General features: G+C 41.1%; 1 protein-coding gene across 3 annotated transcripts in view; it reads right to left on the bottom strand.

The window, feature by feature from the left end:
- Positions 1-13,948, bottom strand: part of LOC139766367 (uncharacterized) — a 184,472-nt gene extending 170,524 nt beyond the window's left edge. The window contains exon 1 of one of the 3 annotated variants that reach the window (XM_071694902.1): positions 13,882-13,948. In XM_071694902.1, coding sequence (XP_071551003.1) covers positions 13,882-13,933 — 52 coding nt within the window. In that variant the 5' untranslated portion in view covers positions 13,934-13,948. Of the gene's footprint in view, positions 1-10,728; positions 11,068-13,881 lie in introns of those variants that run through there. The other 2 variants (XM_071694901.1, XM_071694903.1) reach the window with 2 other exon arrangements.
- Positions 13,949-24,065: the final 10,117 nt, after the last annotated feature.

Raw genomic sequence — 24,065 nt, 5'->3', positions numbered from 1 at the left:
AATTGGCAACCCCGATCACGATCTCCGGTGATAATCGGTAAATAGAAAATGTTGAGGTAGCGGAGTAGACGCTGCCTGGGCCAATCACCCGTTAGTTATATCATTCAAATATCTGGAAGTGCGCATGCGTCGCTTCAGGCCACGCACGCGTCAAAAGTCAATTGTTTCATACAACATGAATCTATGCGCAACTGCATTTACGCATTAGAATCGTTTAAAAAACATACGATCTAGAAACACATAATGGTCCGAATTCACTGAGAAGACATACGTAGGAATATGGAAAAACATATGCTAAAAACAAAGGACCTTAAAAAGGACCCAGTGGTCTATTGCTGTTTGAATTCCTTCCTTTGTGTTTGTATTCATTGTGTAGAAACGACACCATCCACGAGGGAATGCAGTAACGTCTCTCCAACCAGCGCATCATTTCACCCTTGACACACGTATCTTCCTCTACACCCTCGACATGACTGGCCTTTAACCTGACCCCTACGGGAAAGTCAAAGGACAAGGTTAGGGTACTGATATATATATATATATATATATATATATATATATATATATATATATATATATATATATATATATATATATATATAAATATATATATATATATATATATATATATATATATATATATATATATATATATATATATATATATATATATACATAAGTGATTGCAGTAATTATTCCTCTATCGAGATTCGATGAACTTACAGCTGAAGTGGCGCGAGGCAAGTATACCAAAAAAAATCAAATTACCTACATAGTTTTCAATCCTTATTGTCTCAGTTACAAAACATACGTGACATATAACAAGTGGACGAGCTGGAGCGAATAGAAAGAGTGTTTTCAACCGTGTCGTTCCCCACCTCTAGTGTTCTTGCCGCAGTACATTTGCTTACAGACACTTTCATAAAGCTAAGTGGAGGAGGGAGGGAGGGAGAGAGGGACAGAGAGCGAGCGCTGAAGAATAACAAAAGTTGCTGCGGACTTTAACGGTGCGTTGCATGTCGGATGACAGGACCAAGCGGCTCACTGCGACACTGCCAGTCGCTAATGTGGGTTGATGTACGTGTTTCCTGTGTCGTAGTGTTTTCGTAAGTAGCTCCCGTTACTTCACACACACACACACACACACACACACACACACACACACACACACACACATCTAATATATATATATATATATATATATATATATATATATATATATATATATATATATATATACACACACACACACACACACACACACACACACACACACACACATATAGCGAAAACTATACGTTAGAATCACTGACAATATCTGCTACAAACAGCTCAAGCAACATAACTAAAATCATTTATAAAACAATACGAAAAACAGTATTTCGCTAGACTGACTGCAATACTTCACTTGTTACGTAGGGCTCCTATTACGTAACAAGCGTGACGTCAGAGCATATATATACACAGCTGTCAAAGAGACAATAAAAAAAAGGGGGGATCTTTAAAGGTCATAGGTCAACCCAACCTGACCTTTCTCACGCTCCCGGTCAAGTAATTTAGCCCTTACCACCAGAGCACGCCTACCTACCTCCTCCATAATTGACCACGATCACGAATTAACCAGACACTGGAAATTCACACCGCTAGGGAAAATAATATATACAGGGCAGTGGGGGAGGGGAGGTAGCTTCCAGTATGGCTGGTGGAGTGGAATCCAACATGGCTGGAGGAGTGGAATCCAACATGGCCAACGCGACGCACCGACACAACCCGACGCTCATCTGCCATTCCCGGGTGGAAATATGACGGCCAATTTTCTGAACTTTGGTAGACAAATCTTTACATGGGGGATTGGAGGGGGGGATGATGGGGGAACAAATCTATTTTTTGTATTTTACATGGGGGAGTCTCTCTCTCTCTCTCTCTCTCTCTCTCTCTCTCTCTCTCTCTCTCTCTCTCTCTCTCTCTCTCTCTCTCTCTTAGTCATGGCTGCGCAGTGACCCAGAATTTCAGTGGCTGTCAACTTTCACTCCTTTGGGATCTCTTCAACTTGCACATAATACATAACACCACATCATTTATTAACTTGTCATTTGTAAGTTACATTTCTTTCTTGTATCTCTCCTGATGATGTGATCATTACACGAAAGTGCACTTGGGAACTTATAGTGTTTCATTTCCCTGTGGTTAAGGAAGATATATATATATATATATATATATATATATATATATATATATATATATATATATATATATATATATATATATATATATATATATGCGTGTGTGTGTGTGTGTGTGTGTGTGTGTGTGTGTGGTGACCGCTACACGTTAGCCTTACCTGAATCGCGCCAAAAGTTTTAGTAAGTACAGTACACACACACACACACACACACACACACTCTCTCTCTCTCTCTCTCTCAAGAGGATAACACTTTTTAGCTTTGGTTACCACGGCTAATTGGTTCGGCAATCTTTACGCCTCGGGTTTCCTTTTGTTGTCTTGTGCCTTTCTTCTCTGATATTAGACCACGTATTGACTCCCGGGTCTATTGTTAACACAGATCTATCTATACGTCTTCACATTGAGACCAAGATCTCTTGCCATACCATGTAAAGAAAGTATCCCTGTGTTCTTTTTAATCTCTTCTCCGAATTCATCACTGCGGAAAATAAGTTCTTTCTTTGGTACAATTTTTAGCCGGTTATGGAGCGCTGGAACAAATATTTCTGATTTCCAGTCTGTTTCACGTATCTTATTTTTCTACGTATATATATTCTTTTTTCAATAAAATATTTCATTTTTTCGGGGGGGACTATTATAATATACGTGACTTCAGAAAGCACAGCCCAATCCAGAGCTTCGAAAACCTTTCTTACTTTGCTCGATCTGATTCTGCTGAACCGTTTTTAAAACAAAAGAATTAAGCTGCATGTTTTCATTGACTCAGAATCGTTTCACGGACCTTGAAATCAAAGGGATCCGGCTTGTAAATTCCAAACCAATTGTTTAGTTTCTCTTTCGATATTTATTGATAAACGAATACGTGGCGTTAACTGCATTTACTCACACCTCAGACGAACAGTGTCACTTTCGGCAAAGTTGTAGCCACGTCGGGCAACGAAAAGCAGTACAATCTCGCCGAGGAATTTCTCACCACTCCAGAGGAGTCCATCATTTCCCTGCTACGTAGTGTAACGCAGCCTTAAAAGCTATTAGAATCTCATAAAAAGGTTCCTGGTAATATATATATATATATATATATATATATATATATATATATATATATATATATATATATATATATATATATATATTCTTTCTTTCATACTATTCGCCATTTCCCGCATTAGCGAGGTAGCGTTGAGAACACAGGACTGGGCCCTTGAGGGAATATCCTCACCTGGGCCCCTTCTCTGTTCCCTCTTTTGGAAAATTAAAAAAAAAGTTAGAGGGGAGGATTTCCAGCCCCCCGCTCCCTCCCCTTTTAGTCGCCTTCTACGACACGCAGGGAATACGTGGGAAGTATTCTTTCTCCCCTATCCCCAGGGATAATATATATATATATATATATATATATATATATATATATATATATATATATATATATATATATATATATATATATATTGCCCTCAACTATCCTGCAGTCTTCCAGCCTTTACCTAACATATAAGTCTAACATAATTATCTTAGTCAGTTCTTTGAGGTCTTATCAGCACCTGTTACAAACATGATCCTCATTTGCAAGCTATGTCAATCTTTTATACTAGTCTCCCCCTGAAGGGTATTACCTCCCTTGACCGACTTAAGCTCGTTTCAAAACACCATGTTATTTCATCATAACACCAAAGTTGTTTTACCCTAAATTCCTCTTTCTTTTAATCTTAAATTTTCTTGTATTTTCCTTAATTTCTCTCCTCTAGATAACCTCGCTTGAAGCGTAAGTTATCATATCATTTCTGTAATCTTAATAATTGATACCTTAGTGCATACATGATTTCTCGGGTGGTGGATACATCTTCACTTTGATGGCATTAGTGATCCTACCTGTTTATGGGCCTATTGTCCAATCGACCAATCAAATAACATGGGTCGGACATACAGTAGGTGAGAATGTCATGATTTTTCTCGGTCGATCATTGTAACTCAAGTGTTGACAGCCTTGATGAGCCTCGTAGACGATAGAACTAAAGCCTAAACCAAACAACCGACGTAGATATCAAGTACTTCAATATAGAATTTGTAATTTTCGGTACGACTACTTCTGGTTTAATGGCTATCCAACGCATGATAGCTAATAAATCTAGCAACTTGTGTCCACTATGTGCCATCAAGCATCACCTTTACAACCGACCGACAGAAAAACCGAATTCCCAAGCCAGTTAGTGACATGACTAATAACAAAACCACCCAGTCGTGCAAGAAAAAATCAGTTCATGTTTTTGCAACAATTCATGTTTTAACTTTTACGGTACCAGGCGTAATGACCACTCAATATTCAGTAGCAATTAAATATAATAACATACACAATCAGCTTCATCGATATACACGTACCTCATTAAACATTTCTATTAATAAATTCAGCGTAACACTTCAGTTCGTCCTTTCTCAAATTCTCTTTTTCTTCGTACTGTCCGACACCGTCGGAATTGTTCGTATGATCCACATAAACACCATCATGTGACTATGACAGTTAGCTTAACCTACTTTTCTTATTGACTCTTTTCCCTACACAGTCCTCCCTGTAATAAGTATATTCGTGAACATCATGCTGAATATATGCACTGTCAACACATGACTGAAAACGATTCGAAAAACACGCACCGTCTGGCTGATACGGCAGCGCCCTGGTCGTATGGGCTTTGCCTTTGCATCGGCCCTTCCTGAGCAGCCTTTACTATTACCGTACGTTAAAATTGTGTTTATACTCTTATTGTTTTGCTTTTTATTTTCCAGAAATATGGCAACACCAGCTAGCATTTGTGTCCAACCAGCTATGAATAAAAAATATACCGTACTTACTCGTCTATAACTCTACCTCGTGTATAGGTCGACCCTTGATTTTTGGCCAAGAAGTCATTAATCTATGATATGCTTCGTGTATAGGTCGACCCAAGATTTTGAAGGTAATGGAATAAGAAGTTACGGTAATAAAGCACCATGTTTCATGGTATATAAAACTCATTCACAGAGACCTCGGTAAAATACATTCTACGTCCTATAAACTGAGGTTCGCTGGGCCTGAATCACCTCTTATCAAATGTTTAAAATCTGAAGATTTTGAGTTCAGGGAAATAATCTATTTGATGCAACCAGATCCTATATATATATATCCTTTCCATCTTTCGAGGGAGTAAATCTGTTCAACTGTTCTGAGGCCTTTGCTTGACCTTAGGACATGTTCAATTTCACGAGCCATCTCCCTGACGGAAAAAATCAAGTTAACCATGTAATTCTATCACAGTGTTACCTTAAAATGCCATTTTCCTTGAAAATCCCTATTCTCAAAGAAGTCTTCATAAAACCCTTTCTCTGACCTTCAACCTTCTCGGCATGAGAAGTAAGGCCGAGACTTACACTCCGTCAATACTCCGCGTACACAATCGGGTTTTGGAGGGGCAACACCAAGCATTATTCTTAACCACCCTCCTCCTATCAAGTATGTCCAGCATGTTCTCGACCCCGAGAAGAGCTGAAGGTCTGAGGCGAACCGTGAAGATAAAAAGACGTTGGCAATATGTACGGGGGAACCCGCCCGGAGTGTATTTTTAGGGCAATATTGAGAAACTTCAGTAAATCTCTTGCCCGCACGATTACTTACATTGGATTTTTCTTTCTTACGCTCGCCGCTGTGAGAACTCTTTAACTCCCACGAGCCAGTGAAGCAGAAATTAGGGAGCAGCTCTCTCACGTCCGAGCAGCCACAAGACGAAGACATGCGAACCACGGCCTAAGGGAAAAATTACACAAGTGATTCTCAAGCCTCGAATGAAGACCTGACAGAGGTTTACAGATACGTACGTATAGGAGACGAAGCCACACGCGAAATGTTTCACGACACACACGCATTAATGACCACGTCTAATAGCAACACGTATCAGGGCAACCATGTGTATAAATAGACCCGTGCGAATATTTAGTTTAAAAATAGTCAGGCCTGAAAGTTTCAAGGGAAATGCGACCTTCAGGGGAGCATGCGGTGTGGGATGAGCCCTGCTGGCTGGTGATGGGAGGCAGAGAGCAGCGGCAGCTGGGGAAGCAAGCTTGAATAAAACCTAACCTGACACACCAACGACTGGGACGTGTGTGTGTCGCGGAGGGCTGGTGCGTGTGTGTGTGTGTGTGTGTGTGTGTGTGTGTGTGCCGTGGAGGGCTAGTGTGTGTCGTGGAGGGTTCGTGTGTGTCGTGGAGGGCTGTTGTGTGTCGAGGAGGTTTCGTGTGTGTCGTGGAGGGTTCGTGTGTGTCGTGGAGGGCTGTTGTGTGTCGAGGAGGGTTCGTGTGTGTCGTGGAGGGTTCGTGTGTGTCGTGGAGGGCTGTTGTGTGTCACGGAGGGCTGTTGCGTGTCGTGGAGGGCTGTTGTGTGTCGTGGAGGGCTCTCTTACATAAAATATATCAAGTAATCGTTGCCATGAGGACCTCCATGCATAAAGGGCATCTGATAGAATAGGGGTAATGGCGGTAGAAGTAATGTATAGTCGTAGTGATAGTACTGTATACAAGTATTAGTAGCAATAGTACCGTGTAGTAGTAAGTAGTAGTAGCAGTAGTAGTAGTAGTAGTAGTAGTAGTAATAGTAGTAGTAATAGTAGTAGTAGTAGTAGTAGTAGTAGTAGTAGTAGTAGTAGTAGTAGTAGTAGTAGCAGCAGCAGCAGCAGCAGCAGTAGTAGTAGTAGTAGTAGTAGTAGTAGTAGTAGTAGTAGTAGTAGCAGCAGCAGCAGCAGCAGCAGCAGCAGCAGTAGTAGTAGTAGTAGTAGTAGTAGTAGTAGTAGTAGCAGCAGCAGCAGCAGCAGCAGCAGCAGCAGTAGTAGTAGTAGTAGTAGTAATAGAAGTAGTAGTAGCAGTAGTTGAGACAAGAGAGGGGGGGGAAGGGTGAGCAAGGATGTCTTGAACTGTTATCACACTTATCAGCTTCTTGAACGCGACCTCTCTATCAGGGCTGGAAATGCGACCCCTCTTATCGGGACTGGAACGTGACCTCTTATCAGTACTGGAACGCTATCTCTTATCAGACCTTGAAAGGCTATCTTTGCTATCTCTCGGACACATTATATACCAGCTTTCGGAAGAAGGGAGTACATGTTTGGAATATAAAGACCTCTAGAGAGGCTTAACAAACTGGCAATCAAGAAATAAATGAGTTATACAATAAATACGCGATGCAAAACTGAAGATACATGAAAGAATCATGAGGGAGAAATGGATGATAGTGTATTAAACAAAGAGTCAAAAACGTCGAGAGAAGGTCAATAATGACATTTGAAAATAAAAAGTGCACAGAACGTCAGCGATTTGAGGGGATGGGGGGGACAACAGGGGGTCTGGAAAAAAAAAAGTGGAAAGACTTTCTGTTGTTTCAATTTTCGCCATATTTAAACTTTTAAGAAAGTTAAACTTTCGAAGACTCTTTTTCTCCCTGCGACAACATGAAATCTTTTTGAAAAATAAAAGGTATAATCTGCATATAAGAAAAACACACTTGATCTCGCAAAGAAATTAACCAAATACACTTTTAGTGCCATGAACTTCCTAGGAAGCTGGGCTGTGAGTGGCTTGTTCTGACATCTTAAATCAAAACATGTCAATTATAAACGTCGGAGAAACAAGTGCACATCGACACTACAAGTTCGTCAAGTCTGTCGTTACAGTAAGGGATGCAATAGCCTCGCCTACGTTGCAATCTGAGAGAATTCTTACAAGCAGAACGATGTTCACTTGCGACTGATAGATGATGTATGGTGGAGGAAGGATCATGGGAGGTTCCAGTATATGTGAGGCAAGGAAGGTGTTTAAAAAGGGTTAGCAGACAGGAACACGACCCTCTTCAGGTCCGCAATGCGAGGCTCGATTTTTTATCGATTTGTAAAGCCTAACCTAACCCATTACTACTGTTCAACCAGTGTGGGAACCTAACTTAATGTACCCTAATCTTTCGCGAATTAGAACCTTAACTTAGTGTAGGAATACCTTACTGAAGCATATCCAAGATACAGAATATAACTTATATCAACCCCAATGGTGTGAGAACAACCTAATCTAATCTAACTTGATTTTCAACGGTGCATAAAACTAAAGCTGAATCTAAAAGCTTGAAAAAGTGCGCTCAGTGGTGTGTGTGTGTGTGTGTGTGTGTGTGTGTGTGTGTTATTTAGCCGATCCGTAGACACAAATGGGTCAAACAGTATTTAGCCTGCAAGCTACTTTTCTATCATTTCCACTGTACTAAAAGATAGATCAACTCCTCCTATCTGCCAAAAATATTTACAAAAAAACATGGGTCGAACTCGTCGCCATCTTGAAGTCAGGGGAAAGTGTTGAGTTCAAAACAGCCCAACCGATCAACCTCACGTGACCCACACAATCCTGGACACCTCCAGCCCTCCTCCCTTCACCCTACCTCAGCGCAGCCCAGAGGTGGCGCAGGCGAAGATAAACAATGTGGAAAAGAAACCAGACTACCGGACTCCGCCTACAAGAGGTCACACGGCGAATGTAGTCACTTCTGCCGGGGGCTGTGTCACTCCAAAGGCGTCCACCTTTCCCTACTACTGGCAGTGGCGCACCTTGGGCTGCAAGAGCCTTTAGAAAGAGGTCCTGGGTAACAACAGAACTCACATAGAAACTCATAAATAAATGTGTAAGGTCCCGCCCGGTGGACGTGGTGGACTTCCTGAGCGTTGCACGTACCTCTGAAGAGACAGAAGGAACTCCATTGTATGAGGCTCCAGTAGCTCTAAGGTTGCGCTTCAACCAGTAGCAGGGAAAGGTTGGACTTATTTTGAACTGAAATTCCTTTTTGTCCATCAAGAAATGAATAAACCTTAAGGTATCATGTCATCTGCAGTGTAAGCTCAGCCAAGCAGAGTCCGGTAACACGTGTATATATATATATATATATATATATATATATATATATATATATATATATATATATATATATATATATATATATATATATATATATCGTACTTCTCGTATTCATCTGCTGCACACAGTAGGGACTTTCCACATGGACCATCTGTCCGTCTTTTCAGCGAGTGGGAATGAACACCGAGTCAAAATGGAGAAGGATGTGGTATGAACATCAGATGAAATAGACGCTGAGAAATTCACGCACCGAGATGAAGATGGGCGCGCAGAAGAACGAACTAGAAAAAAAAAAAAAAAAACCATACCACTTTTTTTTTCTATCTCGGTTCTTGTGGAATTTTCATCACGAAATACGAATATCGAAACGAAAAAAGTAATATTTACAAAACCATGTGCACGGTCGGCGGTCACTCCTGGGTCAAATCAACCAGTCTATTTATTTTTTCCAAAAAGGTTCGTTTACAGAACTGAAGGAATTCACATGAGAAACCCCCCCCCCTTTTTTTTTCTCCTTATTCAGGGACGGGAGTCGAAGTTGATTTTCTTTTTTAAGAATTTAAATTTAGATTTAGAGTAAATAACCTTCCCATATATTCAGGTCAAGAGTCTTTATGGCCTCGTTCTGGTGTCAAAGGTAACAAGGATGAAGGTCTTGACAGAAAGGACATTTTTTTGGGGGGGTATAGGGAGTCATATGATCGAAGATCTCTTGACACAAAGGTCGCTAAGGTCAGAAGTCTATGGGGACAAAGGCTGACGGAGCCTAAGACCACTGGGGTCATAGACCGTTCGGTGTCAAAGGTGAGGAGCTGATATGGTGATGAGACTGACAAGGAAGACTGTACAGTAACAACGGAGGACACGGGGACAATGTGGACACGGAGGATAAAGAGGGAAATGTATCCTACGACAGACACAATGTGGTGATGGAAGGGAAGAGGATAGGTACAGAGATGGAAAGTTCATTACAGCGAGAGGGATACGAGAGTGATGTATATGTGTATTTACTGCCACCCTGGACACGAAGGTATGGACAAAGAGATGGATTGGACATGGCGATGCGGACAGATAGGGAGGCGTCGGGTGGGCTAGACACGCCGAAAGGGCATACCGGCTGTGATGCGCGTGTCCAAAAAAAAGACGACAGAACTGGACATTCGAACACACTGGGTCATAAAACTTTTGTCAATCATAAATCACCAATTCTTTCATCTCCCACAAGAAGTCAAAGACATAAAAGAGATAACAATCGACAACCATTCACCCAACAGGCTGATGTGTTCCCGGACTCCGCCTGCAGAAGTAGTGACACTGCTAGCGGGAAGAAGTCACCATCGTCAAAGGCTGTATCATCCTCAAGCAGACGGAGAGGAGAAGCACAGCGTTTGTTGAGGACCTTCCCTACCGAAAGGAGCCCGCCTTACCCTGCTCCCTCGTTGAGCGGAGCCTCGAAACACAATGGAGCGCTATAAAACGATTCCTACAGTTGCACTAGCTATCCAAGAATGCATTCTGGGAAATAATTCCCATTAAGACAACACTGAAGACTGGTGAAGCAACCAATATACAGCTAATTCTTTCCTTGTATAACTGCGTTCGAAACATCATATCAAAATCACAGAGAACTTTATACATACATGCCAGGAGGAGCATCACAACGGCGACGCTGAAGGAGTGGTACCCGAGGCACAGTTGGACCGAGGAAGTCGTCCTCATGTCCCCGACTTCGACACAAACTTCGAGTCTCGCAATATCTTTACACTTCGATCACGTAATAAACAATTATCGTGACTTGATATCTTCCTCCATTGATATTCCCATGGATTCAGTCTTCATAGTCCATGAAAAGTAACGGTGTAGTGTTCTACAGGAACAGTTCAGTGAGCGCTGCTTGAGTATGGTAGGGAGCGAGAGCGTGGGAGAGGCTCAGAGAGCAAAGGGTGACATGCACCAATACGGAAAGTTGGGAGCGCACTGAGCTTGCTCGGCGCTGGGGACCGCCCGCTTGGCTGCTGTCGGTGGCGTCATCGATGACGTAGGTGTTCTGTTGCTTGTGTTGTTGGTGTTGTGTTGTTTAGTCCAGGTGTTGCTGGTCTTCGTCCAGGTCTTACTCTTCCACCACAACACAAACACCTCTAATGAAGATATCCACAGGAATTCCTTCCAGTGACATCACGTTTCCATTTTTACGTTAATTCAGTGCGACTATGTGTCTTTAATTCCCCTTCCCTCGGGGGAGGCGGGCACTTCGCTCGATCTGTCAGGAACCACGGAACAAACTTGTTCCATCTTTCACGGTCGTTATGTAGTTCTTGCGCTTCCTCAATTATTCACCTCGACCAGCCGAGGGTATACCTTCTCCTCTAAACACTTCTCGGCTTTCCATCTGGTCCTCTTTCATCAAATATTTCATTTGCATTTTATTTACCTCCTTTCAAACCATCTTCTTATTCTCCCTAAAGTTTAATGGTACTCTTTTTTTTTCCATTCTTTTGTTTTTGTTTACCATTTGGCATATTCCCTGTGGAACATGCATCTTGTGCCACACTTGTTATAGAGTCATATAAACACAGTTGAGATTTACGACCATACGCTATAATTGCCCAAATCTTCCGGTTGGTTGTTTGGCCTTTAAGCCTAACAACTGCTAGGGTCATTAAGGCCTTCATCATCAACGCACATCCAACAACCGAAAGTCTTGAACATTTTCGGGTGTTGTGGAACATTCCAAGACCGCATTATATCCTTACTAGGTATGTGACCCATGTCTCGCCATCAGTTAGATAGAGGTAAGAAACTGCAAAGTGGGGAAGAAAAGATTAGACAATGAAACGCTGGAGAAGTAGTATGTGGACAGTACAAGTGGAAACGATGTTAACCCATATAGGTTCCGTTTTTCTTCTGCTTGTATCATATACATGTATTTTCTTCAGCCACGTCTTTATTTCATATATAACATCGTTTCAAAATACGTCTTATTTCATATATAACATCGTTTCAAAATAGCTTCTGGAGTATCTTAATGAAATGTCTCACGTGTATAGGTGTATATTAGACCAAAATCAAAACTGATTTACCACTGAAGAACTAAACTAATGTGATATATGTTGAGGGGTGAAATCAATTCCCTCCACATACACCTTAAGCCTCACCTCACAACTTGAAATTTTGACTCGTTTTCTAAGACGAGTTTGACGCCGATCAGGGGTCTGAAAAATATAATTCACTTCGTTTTTAATTCTGTTCTACCTAATTTTTAAGATCCGCCCCTTAACAGTAATACGAGTCTGTTCGCTTGTAACAAGCTATTAAGATACTTCCGTAAAACTAGAGCAATAATTTAACTTAGAAGTATGATTACGGCACCATAATTACGGGTAATTTTGTAGACCGTTAATGGATTTTCACGAAAATTAACCACGTCTTCCCATCTCTTCATCCGCTCAGCACATCCCTGCATTAAGTTATTTTGACGGTGTTCTCTTCATATCATGTAAACATGAATTAAATACTCTCTCAAGATCACTATGTCTAGTTTCAACATAAACTAATCTAAGTATGATAACAACAGATACATGACTCTATTTTAGACCAACACACTCACGTAATTTTATACATATGATGAATTTATATGTTTTGGCCAAATGAGTAATAACATCACTTGGGAAATTCATAGAAAAAAAAATGTATGTTCACTTCTTTCAAGAAATACATGCACAGTGGAAGCGACCGTTTTTTTTTTTCGGGGTTAAGCAATTTATCACATTTTACACAACACACATCCACCCAAAACAACTCGCTACACCACAATTATACACGGGCAGCTCTGTACCGGTGATGGCAAGCCGATTACGCACACACGACCTGTGCCAGTAATGATGATACACCTGAGACAGGCTGGCTGTCATTAACGAGGACCCGTGCCATGGTTAAGCTTGACCAACATCCACAGACACACACATACACACACTCACATGAGATTTTTCGAATGGTGGTAAGAAATTGACTAGTTTACGTGGGCCCCTGTTGTAATGGGGAAGCCAAGTATATACACTATATATATATATATATATACTTCCCACGTATTCCCTACGTGTCGTAGAAGGCGACTGAAAGGGAAGGGAGCGGGGGGCTGGAAATCCTCCCCTCTCATTTTTTTTATTTTAATTTTCCAAAAGAAGGAACAGAGAAGGGGGCCAGGTGAGGGTATTCCCTCAAAGGCCCAGTCCTCTGTTCTTAACGCTACCTCGCTATCGCGGGAAATGGCGAATAGTATGAAAAAAAAAAAAAATATATATATATATGGAAAGCTGTGTAGGTAGGTATATTTGCGTGTGGGGAAGTATGTATATACATGTGTATGGGGGTGGGTTGGGCCATTTCTTTCGTCTGTTTCCTTGCGCTACCTCGCAAACGCGGGAGACAGCGACAAAGCAAAAAAAAAAAAAAAAAAAAATATATATATATATATATATATATATATATATGTGTGTGTGTGTGTGTGCTAGTTACTGCTTATTACTAATTCATTATAAACAATTGCTACTCAATATCTTAACATAATTTCAACATCTTTGGCTTGGTTGGTTATTTACGAATTAGGCCCAAAATGCAACTGCCAGGATCTTAATATCAAAGTCGTTAATGTCAAGTTATAACCACCAGTTGAAGAGTCTTGCATCACCTTGAGGTGTTCAAAATAATTCTAAAACCACACTCAACATATAGTTCTCCGCGAAGATTTTATCGAAAACATATTCGTTATGTTCACGGTAATAATAACATCCTACCTCGCTCGAATCCCACACGCGCACATACACACGGACCGACCGTCACGTCCATTCGTTATTCCAGTCCATACGTCGCACGGAAGGCAGCAACGGTCACAACGAATCACAAATACTGACTAACTGACATTTTTTTTGTGTGTCGGTGCGAGGCTACTGCTGTGTTGCAAGGACCGAACCGCAGCTGCCTCTTTAACAATCGAACAATTGTAATTCCTCTGTAAACAATGTAATAATGACTTTCTCAAAACACATACTTTATATTACGATCTCATTGACATAATTTAATAATGTGTATGTGCATACATATCTCGTTATAGTTATAAATTCATGATTTTTTCATGAGCCATCTTCTTTGCTTCAGTTGTCAATAGATTTCTTCAATAGAGTAATACTTTTTTTTGCTTGTTTCTTCGCCTAATTACTTAAAGTAGCTTCTTGACTCGTTCGCTTGTTTTCAGTGGTTGTAATTCAAACACCTAAATCCTGGGACGCATCTGAAGTCCTGGTGTTTATATATATATATATATATATATATATATATATATATATATATATATATATATATATATATATATATAATGTGTGTGTGTGTGTGTGTGTGTGTGTGTGTGTGTGTGTGTGTGTGTGTTTACACATTGTTAGTGAATGAGCGAAGGACTACTTTCGGTTGGAATGAATAATCTATCACTGACAAAATAGACCCAGTGAATGAAGGATCCACCATGAATAGCACAGTATTACCAGAATCTCCACCCCCCGTGAATAAGACAGTGTTACCAAGCCTTAGCCCGGTGAATGGGACAGTGTTACCAGACCGGTGTGGCTTTCGCTAAAGGGAGGGAGGAAAGGAATATTCCGGGAAATCTACTGAATGGGAGAGGTACGGCGGAAGCGAAAAATATTTCCCTTTTTCAATGGAAGGAGAAAAGAAGGAAGAGGACAGCGAGGCTAAGAGGAGAGGATCTTGGAGATGAGAGGCAGGGTAAAATTATTTCACCCGCTCCATTTCACCGGAATGGAGCAAATAAGCGGGAAAAATGATGGAGAAGAAGTTTGAAACGGAACCACTGCTGCTCCCACTCAGCCTGTATGAGGGTACGGATCGAAGGAAAATACCAGGAGAACACTAATCGTAATACAGTATCTTATGTATTTGACTTCCATTACAGGGCATGTTCTTAGATGCTAGAGAGCGCGCTCTCAAAATTCATCATTGAAGCAAGGTTGTAGCGCACATAAACCTCCCCAAAATATGTTGTGATTTTTTTTTGGGGGGGTCCACATGCCGCTCCCCACACCTCTCGCTTCATTAGAGAGATAGATGGATAGATAGAAAACAGAGAGAGAGAGAGAGAGAGAGAGAGAGAGAGAGAGAGAGAGAGAGAGAGAGAGAGAGAGAGAGAGAGAATAAATGGATTCTTCATCGACCTAAAGGAGGATTCTGATCATGCAGACTGAAAAGGGTAGTCGAATCAGGTGAGTGGGAAGAACATGGGACAAAAGTCTTTTGTATGTTGTGACGGGACTTACATAACGGCGCATGGGGAGTGAAGCACTGGAAATTATAATCAAGTATTGAAATACCATGAGTCGCTCTTTCTTATATATATATATATATATATATATATATATATATATATATATATATATATATATATATGTGTGTGTGTGTGTGTGTGTGTGTGTGTGTGCATTATAGTCTCCCCTGAAGATTAATACACGAAAGTGCACTCGCGACTCGCCGTGTTTCATTTCCCCTCATGGATATCAGCTAATACCTAGATCAAGCGCATCACTGTGATCCTACTGCAATATACGGCACGGGGGGGGGGGGGGGGGGGGGAAGGCCTCCAAATGTGCTCATCTTGGATAAAAAAAAAAGAAATATAAAAAATCTTGGAAAAACGAAACGGGGAAAGGTGAATTAAGAGCTCTCCCAGAGGTTTTTAGACATGACTCCTATAGGACGAAAAATTCTAGGAAGAAGAAGAAATGACAGAGCATGGGGGAGAATTCCTCAAGCTACCCTGTCCGAGCAAAGTCGACGGGGCAATCGTAACGGCCAATCCTCGTGTAGCTGGTCTCGGCAAAAGAAACCAAAGGAGTTAGCAACCTCTCGTGTTCTCCTCTCTGATCTAGATATCTGTGGGTCAAACACACGCACGCAGCTCACGAGAGACCAGTGGCCGAAATAATACCTGTACAATAAAGAGAATGAAGCAACGTGACAGACAGCAGAAAGGAGTGGTTGAAGAGAGGTGATGACAGGAGAGTTGATAAGGCACCCAATCATCCAGATCAGAAGGAAATGATGGACTCTTTGAGGGGAAAAGTTCCTTGTTATATATATATATATATATATATATATATATATATATATATATATATATATATATATATATATATATATATATATATATTGGTACTGCCTGTAAAGTGTACATTACATAATTTTTCTATATATATATATATATATATATATATATATATATATATATATATATATATTGGTACTGCCTGTAAAGTGTACATTACATAATTTTTCTATCTTGTTTATTTACTCACTACGCTACGCTGTATTCCATTATGAATTCAGGTTTCATTTAGGCGAGGAACCCAGCGAGGCCCGTGGTGCATTATCTTTTATAATTAATGTCAACTCCAACACAGTTCCACGGAAAATGTTACATGTTGCCTTAGCTGGTTGGATGGTTATTTCGGCTTTAGTTCTATCGACTGCCATGGTCGTTAAAGCGCCGACTGTTGTCAATTTCTAACTAACGATCGAAAAATAGTGACGCAATCTTCGGGTGTTAAGGGTATTTCTATAATCGTACACGTTCTCGCTGCGTGTATGGTAAGGGTTTCTTGCTTTACTGAGTACTGTGTGTACGTGTGTCCGACCCTAGCACGGGCTCTTCAAAACGACCTGCTCGTTTAAGGTTTGCCATGATTGGCACAGGTTGAGTGTGTGTGTATTTCTATTGAGTGTATGGGCTAATTTACATGGATATGTGTTTTCCTTTACTTTCACAACATGGGTAATCTACGGAAATACAAGGGATAACAATGATTACCACAACCTCATGTTTTTTAAAGGAATAACCAAAGTTAATAATTACCATAGTCTCATATTATCTTCGAAATGTCATTAAAGAAAATGGTACATACGATGGTACACTAAAATGAATTAGTCACTCATTTTTTTTTTTTTTTTTTACGGGGGAAAAGAAGCAAATCCATTCCATTACACATATCCATTTAAGAATCTACTGCATTCTAACTACCCTTGGAAGTCCTATGCCAGTTATTGCACCCCGAGCACACAGACTCAGCCTGTGCCAATAATGTGGCACTGCTGAGAGTAAGCTGTCGCTCACAAGACCGTATCATGCTGGGTCTTGGCGAATCCTTAAAAACACACACACACACACACACACATACGCATACCAACAAAAAAAATCTCAGTCAGGATTAACATAGTCTCTGCTGGGTGGACAGCCCATCTACTTTCACCTTCCAACTGTTTTTCATTTTCCAATCTTAATCTCAAGCTCTTCCATTCAAGCTTTTTCTTTACCTTTCAATTTGTCCCTAGGTACAAATCTCCTCACCTCTGACTGTCAACAACATTTCAACCCAACGTTGCCGATGAACAACTCCACACTGCACACAACACTGACCCCCATCTTTTGGCGTACGGGAGCAAAAGATCTACTTAGTAGTCGAAGTAAACTGACCTTTGATTGTTGCTATCAATGCTCGTCTGAGACTATGCTGGTCATTGCCGAGAAGTCTTTTTTGCCAATACCATTTCTGGAGGTTACTGGTTGATTACAAGAGTGAATGACGATGTTTGATGTGGGTTGTACGATGGATCGAGGTAACTGCGAGTGCTGTGAACAATTTGTACTAGTTCTCCCTCAAGCACCACCCATTTTCTACCATCAATTCTCTCTGTGCCCTATCTTTACTATTTTTGATATGTACTCTCTATCCCTACAGTTTTCAACACCTTCCCTATTCACAAACCTATCTCTAAACCCTCTTCCTCCTTTTCCTCCACTTCAGTATCACCCCCAAACCCTACACTCTCCATAATCACCACGAACACCATGAGGATTGGGTATGGGGAAAGTGTTGCAAACAAAATGGTAATATATCTCCCTTACTGGCCTCCAGACGGCCCAGCTGGTGGTCTGGCATCCGACTCTAACCTGCAACGAGAACGCTTGGGTCGATCATGGATACCCCAACACTCCACGGTTTCATCCCATATCTGAGAAAAACGCAAGTAATATTCTAGATTTATATAAATTGTTTTGACATGATCACCCAGCAATCCCTATTTGTGTATGTCAATTTCGTCTTCACACACTAAAGTAGGAGAGCTATGAAGCACTATCAACTTTACAGACTTTGGGAGTCAGTCGAGAATCGACTTCCAGTGAATCAGAAGCACCTTTTCGAGCATCTGAGGCGGTGATCGAGACAATGAACCCACGAACGAAAAACAATTCGCTTACGAGAAAATGAGACAACGAAAACGGGAGAAAACAATAAAATGGATGAGGTTACCTCTTGTACACTTGCTGTAAGTAAATTAGAAGTATTACTTGGAAGCTATTGGAAGGGTAGCAGCTTCCATTGCACTGTGATCAGTTCCCGTTCATCTAAAACCCGAACAGAAGTGTTCGTATTGAAAAGGAGTCTACAGACAGAGGAGGCGGCAGTAGTAATGGGTCGAACGCATATTTTTCGAACCTCTCTTTATTAGCACTTCTGAAAGCGCCTGGAAGCCTCACGGTTCTCTAGCTAGAGTTGATGGTATTCCCAGACTTTTATTTTCGGAGCTTTGAGTGTTTATTTCATAGATTACAGTCTTATCTATCGACCATTACGAACCACTACCATTACGACGGATATCACTGTTATAATTATCATCGTACAGTGACTCATGTCCCTCCATACACTTACTCACGCCCCTCCGTACACTTCATCACGTCCCTCCGTACACACTCACATCCCCCCTTACATTTACTCAGGCCCCTCTGTACACTTCTCTTGAGTAACTTTCAAGTGTGTCCTATTGTTTAGAGTCCCTTATGTGAGTAAAGAACTCTCTGTACGTGTGTATGTGTGTGCTTGTAAAGCACACACACACACACACACACACACACACACGTCGCTAACTTTGGCTCTCGCACGGAGTGGGTCATGTTCGAATCTTGGACGCGGTAGTCGGCCCCTAGCCAATCCAAGCCATTCATCCTCACTACAGTAAATGGGTGAATAGGGTGAAGACATGGTACATATATACGAGGTTAAGAGAAGAGGGAAACACGAGTGTAAAAAACTCTCCCCCGCAACACAGAAATAGTAGTCATACATGAAAAGAAAGTCAAACATACAGACACAGAGAGGAGGCAACACAGACGTAATAGAAGCAGATGGGCAAACAGAGCCAGACACAGAGACTACTGAGACACAGAGACATAAAAAGAGAGACACAGACATACGGACAGACACATCTACATTTCTATCTTACCAGACTATACCAACATTACTGAATGACCTTGTAGCGAGATAGCATGAATCAAGAGGATGATAACGGGAGCCACCAGCTACTGTCTGTGCTACTGGTACATCCAGCTGGTCCAGCAGCGACGCGTCAACCAACGCGCTTCGCTTCGGTACATCCACACCCTCGATTGCCGCGTCATCTTTTGGGTATTAAGGGGCTATATTCCCTCAACAGAAATCTGTCTCTGGTGAAACAAGTATTGTCAATGATACTGTGTATTCATCATGATATTTGAATTAAATATTTAAGAGTACGGTCAAAGTTTACGTCATCATACGTTAGGGTAGTAACCACTGCCCTTAAGACGTCGTAGCGTCGTGCTAGAGGGTCGTACCGTCGTGCTCATGGGGCGTACCGTCGTATTCAAGGGTCGTAGCGTTGTTTCAAGGGTCGTATAGTCGTGCTCAAGGGTCGCACAGTCGTACTCAAGGGTAGGACAATCGTACCCAAAGGGCCCCATAGGTGCACAAGGGTCGTAAAGTCGTACAATCATACTCAAAGGGTCGTGCAGTCGCGCAAAATTGATTAAAATGGTTTCCACATTCCCACAGTAGTCAGCTCGCAAGGCTTGTGTATGTTCCGATCAAGCTCCTTGATTGAAATGGTGTTGATAACAATTCTATCCTATATCCTATTTAGTTCACTCTCCGGAATTACGGCGCCCAGGCTTCACGGTGTAAATTGGACCCTGTTACCCTTGACTGTCTCAGCCACTGCTCGCTAAATGCCACTTTGAAACTACTAAAAAAAAAAAAAAAATCTATCCTATCTCTATTCCAGTTTTAATGTGAAATACCGGGTCTATCTCAGTTTAATATATCTGGGCCATTAACGTTCAAATGATCAACTGGATTATGAATACTGTCACTGTTACCACCAATAACTCAATGCAGATATTCATGCCTTGTTAACCTACTCTATTGTTAACCCTAACACACCAACAATGCCTTTTATATGAGCAAATCGCGTGAAATTGCGGTGTGGACTTTTATATTTGAGGGTCGCTGTTGTTACAGCTGGGTTGTGTGGGGCTACGCGGTTTATCATATACATGAAGAGAACATAGGAAAAGTAGATGGAAGGAGGGAGGTGAAAATGGATGGTCACAGAAATGTCATTACTTTACATGTTAGGCTTACGAGAGAGTTCCACGTCCCCACAAAATCCGCTCAGTGTATTCTAAGTAAACAAGTATGATTATTTTTGTTTCTTTTACCTCACAATCTGCAGCTCTTTCTAGTTCTAAACGCTTCAAAGCACAGAAAAAAGTCCTACTTGGAAGGATGCTGAGACGACACAGAAAAAATCACAATTAAATGAAACGTTAGAAGTACAATCGTTCTGTGAAGCATGTCTATAGTTTTTTTCTTTGTTTCTCTTTTCTTTTACTGCAATCACACACAAAAAAATATCATCATCATCCTGCAAGGCTTTTTAGAAGCAGTTAAGTCTTATAAGAAAGACTCGAGTGCATGTGCGATCTCAGCATTCCCACACACTGTCTCAAGATACTCCAATACTTCTTTTAGTCTAGAAAAATCTTTGGTTTCTTTTTTATTTTAGTCAGAACCAGCCAAGTATTTAGAAAATATGAGACTTCTTTTTCTTTTTTACTATAGTGGCAATTATTATCTGAAGTTACGTTTAGATGACGTGGCGTAGGTTTCACAATGGTGGATGTACCTACAACTGGTGGACGACGAGCCGTCTTCGCCTGGTAACTGATCTACTCCCTCCCCCGCCTTTTTAGTAAGTACCCCTTTGCCCCCCTCCCAAAAGCCAACCGACATTACAACCCCCCTTCCTCCCCACCACGTCCTCTTGCCTTAATTGGGTTATGGAAGGCAGAGAGAGAGAGAGAGAGAGAGAGAGAGAGAGAGAGAGAGAGAGAGAGAGAGTGAATTAGGGAGAAGGTCTAGTGGCGTAAACCCTCCCTTCTTAATAACGTTTATTTTTGGAATTCAATTCATCCCCGGTACAGGAACACAATATGTTCCGCGTTGATATATATACACTACAGGAGGTGAAGGGGTTGTGTCTCGTTGAATTACCTCCACCTCATTCAAGGTTATTTGCAATACCAAACTGCAACCTTTTAATATCACCACACCGCATATATGTATATCGAGGTAACAGCCATCGAAACCGAGCAGTTATGAGTCGTCATAATATAAACAAGGCTGTTCCTCTCTAACCCCTGCCACTCCGTAATTAGAACTAAATTCCCACTAACTAGATCACATATTCTATGTCTCGCACTTCAAAAATGATTCCCAGCAACATCTGAGTCACTAAGTCTTACCCTGTGGAGCAGCTGATCCGGTACTGGTTACGCCTAACCTTTGTGATGCCTCGCTCACGGGTTAGCCTGTGTTGTTTTCAGAAAGGGCAACGTGTTGGTATAATGGCAAGTCTGTCTTGTGTTGTCTACCTTATTATCATTATATATATATATATATATATATATATATATATATATATATATATATATATATATATATGGAAATGAATAAAGGCAGTGTGAATTGTGTGCATGGGTATATATGTATGTGTCTGTGTGTATATATATATATGTGTACATTGAGATGTATAGGTATGTATATTTACGTGTGTGGACGTGTATATATATATACATGTGTATGGGGGTGGGTTGGGCCATTTCTTTCGTCTTCCTTCGTCTGTTTCCTTGCGCTACCTCGTAAACGCGGGAGACAGCGACAAAGCAAAAATAAATAAATAAATATTAATAATGATGGGAAGGTTATCTTTAGTAGGTACTGCAACACAGTATTTCAAGTCTTAAATGTATTACTGGTCGTCATCCTTTGAAAATACGTGATCGTTCAATTATCTTCGTCTCCTTCCCTTTACCAACATTTACTCCACTTCCCGTTTTCCCTCCACTTTAAGAAGCTTCATTTGACCGCCGCCACCCAACACCCGACTTTTATTAACTCACTCAAGAGCGCTCGCCCGCCACCCTCATATACCAATATACACAAACCAGTCCCCCAGCTTGGTTCCTCAACTTAATACTTAAAGTCATTACCCTCCCCACTACACCATCACGGTGACACACCACACATCCTTTGTTCACCACCATCCACACATAAAATTTCCGCCCATAATTCTTTATCACGTCTCCTGCGGACGCCATCTCCCTTATTAACCTCCTAAGCCGGTAATGGATTATCCCAAAGTAGTAAATCCCGTGCCATTATTGTCACAATAATACCTTTATTATTCCATTTTTTTTATTTCATGCAAGCAGCACGATTCTCCGCCCACTTCTCATTGTATCCCTTCTTTTGTTGTTGACTCGCATAAAAAAAAAACACAAGTCTTTTGCACATCTATCTATGTTTAACGTGTGATAATGATTTCTGCCTTGATTAAGATGGCAGCATATAACCCTACAGCACTATAACCTACTAGTGTGTGTGTGTGTGTGTGTGTGTGTGTGTGTGTTCTTGCATCTCACTCTGGAGCTTAATCCCATTTCAAGTTTTGCGCTCATCCTTCACTTTGCTATTACATTACAGACCCACAATCACTTCGTGCTTTACCTGTTTACCTACTCGCTGGATACCTTTTACCGTTTCCGCTCGTGTTGATCCTCATAAAGGAATGATTTCTTGAGAAGTTCGAGAGCCTCATATTGTCTGTCCATCACTCCTGGTGTCACTTAACCCCCGGAAAGATGTTTCTCAAAACACTTGTTCCATCTCCTCTGACGTATCTGTGTTTACCCTCCTCCCAGATCTGTATTCCACCTTGATTTTATCTGATTAGATAGCCAAAGGACCTTTGCCTCTATCTGTTTTGGGTTATTTTCGTGTGTGTGTTCACATACATTCTACATTTGTTCCTTTGATATTCGTTATTTTCATATTTTCGCTGAGACTATTCTTAACTTCCTCCTCTTATACTGACCTGCATTACTGTCCTCATAAATTTTTTTTTACTTAACCCATAACCTTAGCATCTGTCACATTTTCACCACTGTATACCCCTCTGAAGAGCTGATAGATATGGGTGTTTGTGTGTGTGTGTGTGTGTGTGTTGGCTTTTATATTCCATAGATAACAACAGCCAAGGGTTATTTAAACCAGAATCCAAAGTACTACCTGGCTTTCTGGGGTTTTTTTTCGTGTTTCATTCATTTTCTCTTTTATTTCTCTACTGAGCTGCTGGCAGTCCCCATATCATTTACTAGAATGGAGGTGATCAAGTTTTATATAGGCTGGGCCTGGAAGGTGATTTTCGAAGTAAATCTACCTACAGTTTGTGTCGCCAGCGCCGGCGCGTTCTTCAAAGGTTGGTTGACTGGATGTATATTTGTGTGTGTGTGTGTGTGTGTGTGTGGGGAGGGGGAGAGCTTTAAGCCTATCGAATGCCAAGGGCATCAAGGCTGTCATTAGTCGAAACCTCTTGAACGCTTACTTTTGAGTAAAAGATGATTCTATGCCCATTCTAGTCTTCGCTGTACATATGGCTCTTGAGAGTTTCGAGTGTGTGTGTGTGTGTGTGTGTGTGTAAAGTTTGTCATGTGTCAATACCAGCACAAATCGTTCGTGTGTGATCGAGGAGCCATCATAGT

The sequence above is a fragment of the Panulirus ornatus genome, chromosome 57 (assembly GCF_036320965.1).
Source record: "Panulirus ornatus isolate Po-2019 chromosome 57, ASM3632096v1, whole genome shotgun sequence".
Lineage (NCBI taxonomy): Eukaryota > Metazoa > Arthropoda > Malacostraca > Decapoda > Palinuridae > Panulirus > Panulirus ornatus.
Note: the sequence above shows the minus strand (reverse complement) of the source record. Positions and strands in the feature narration are given on the sequence as shown.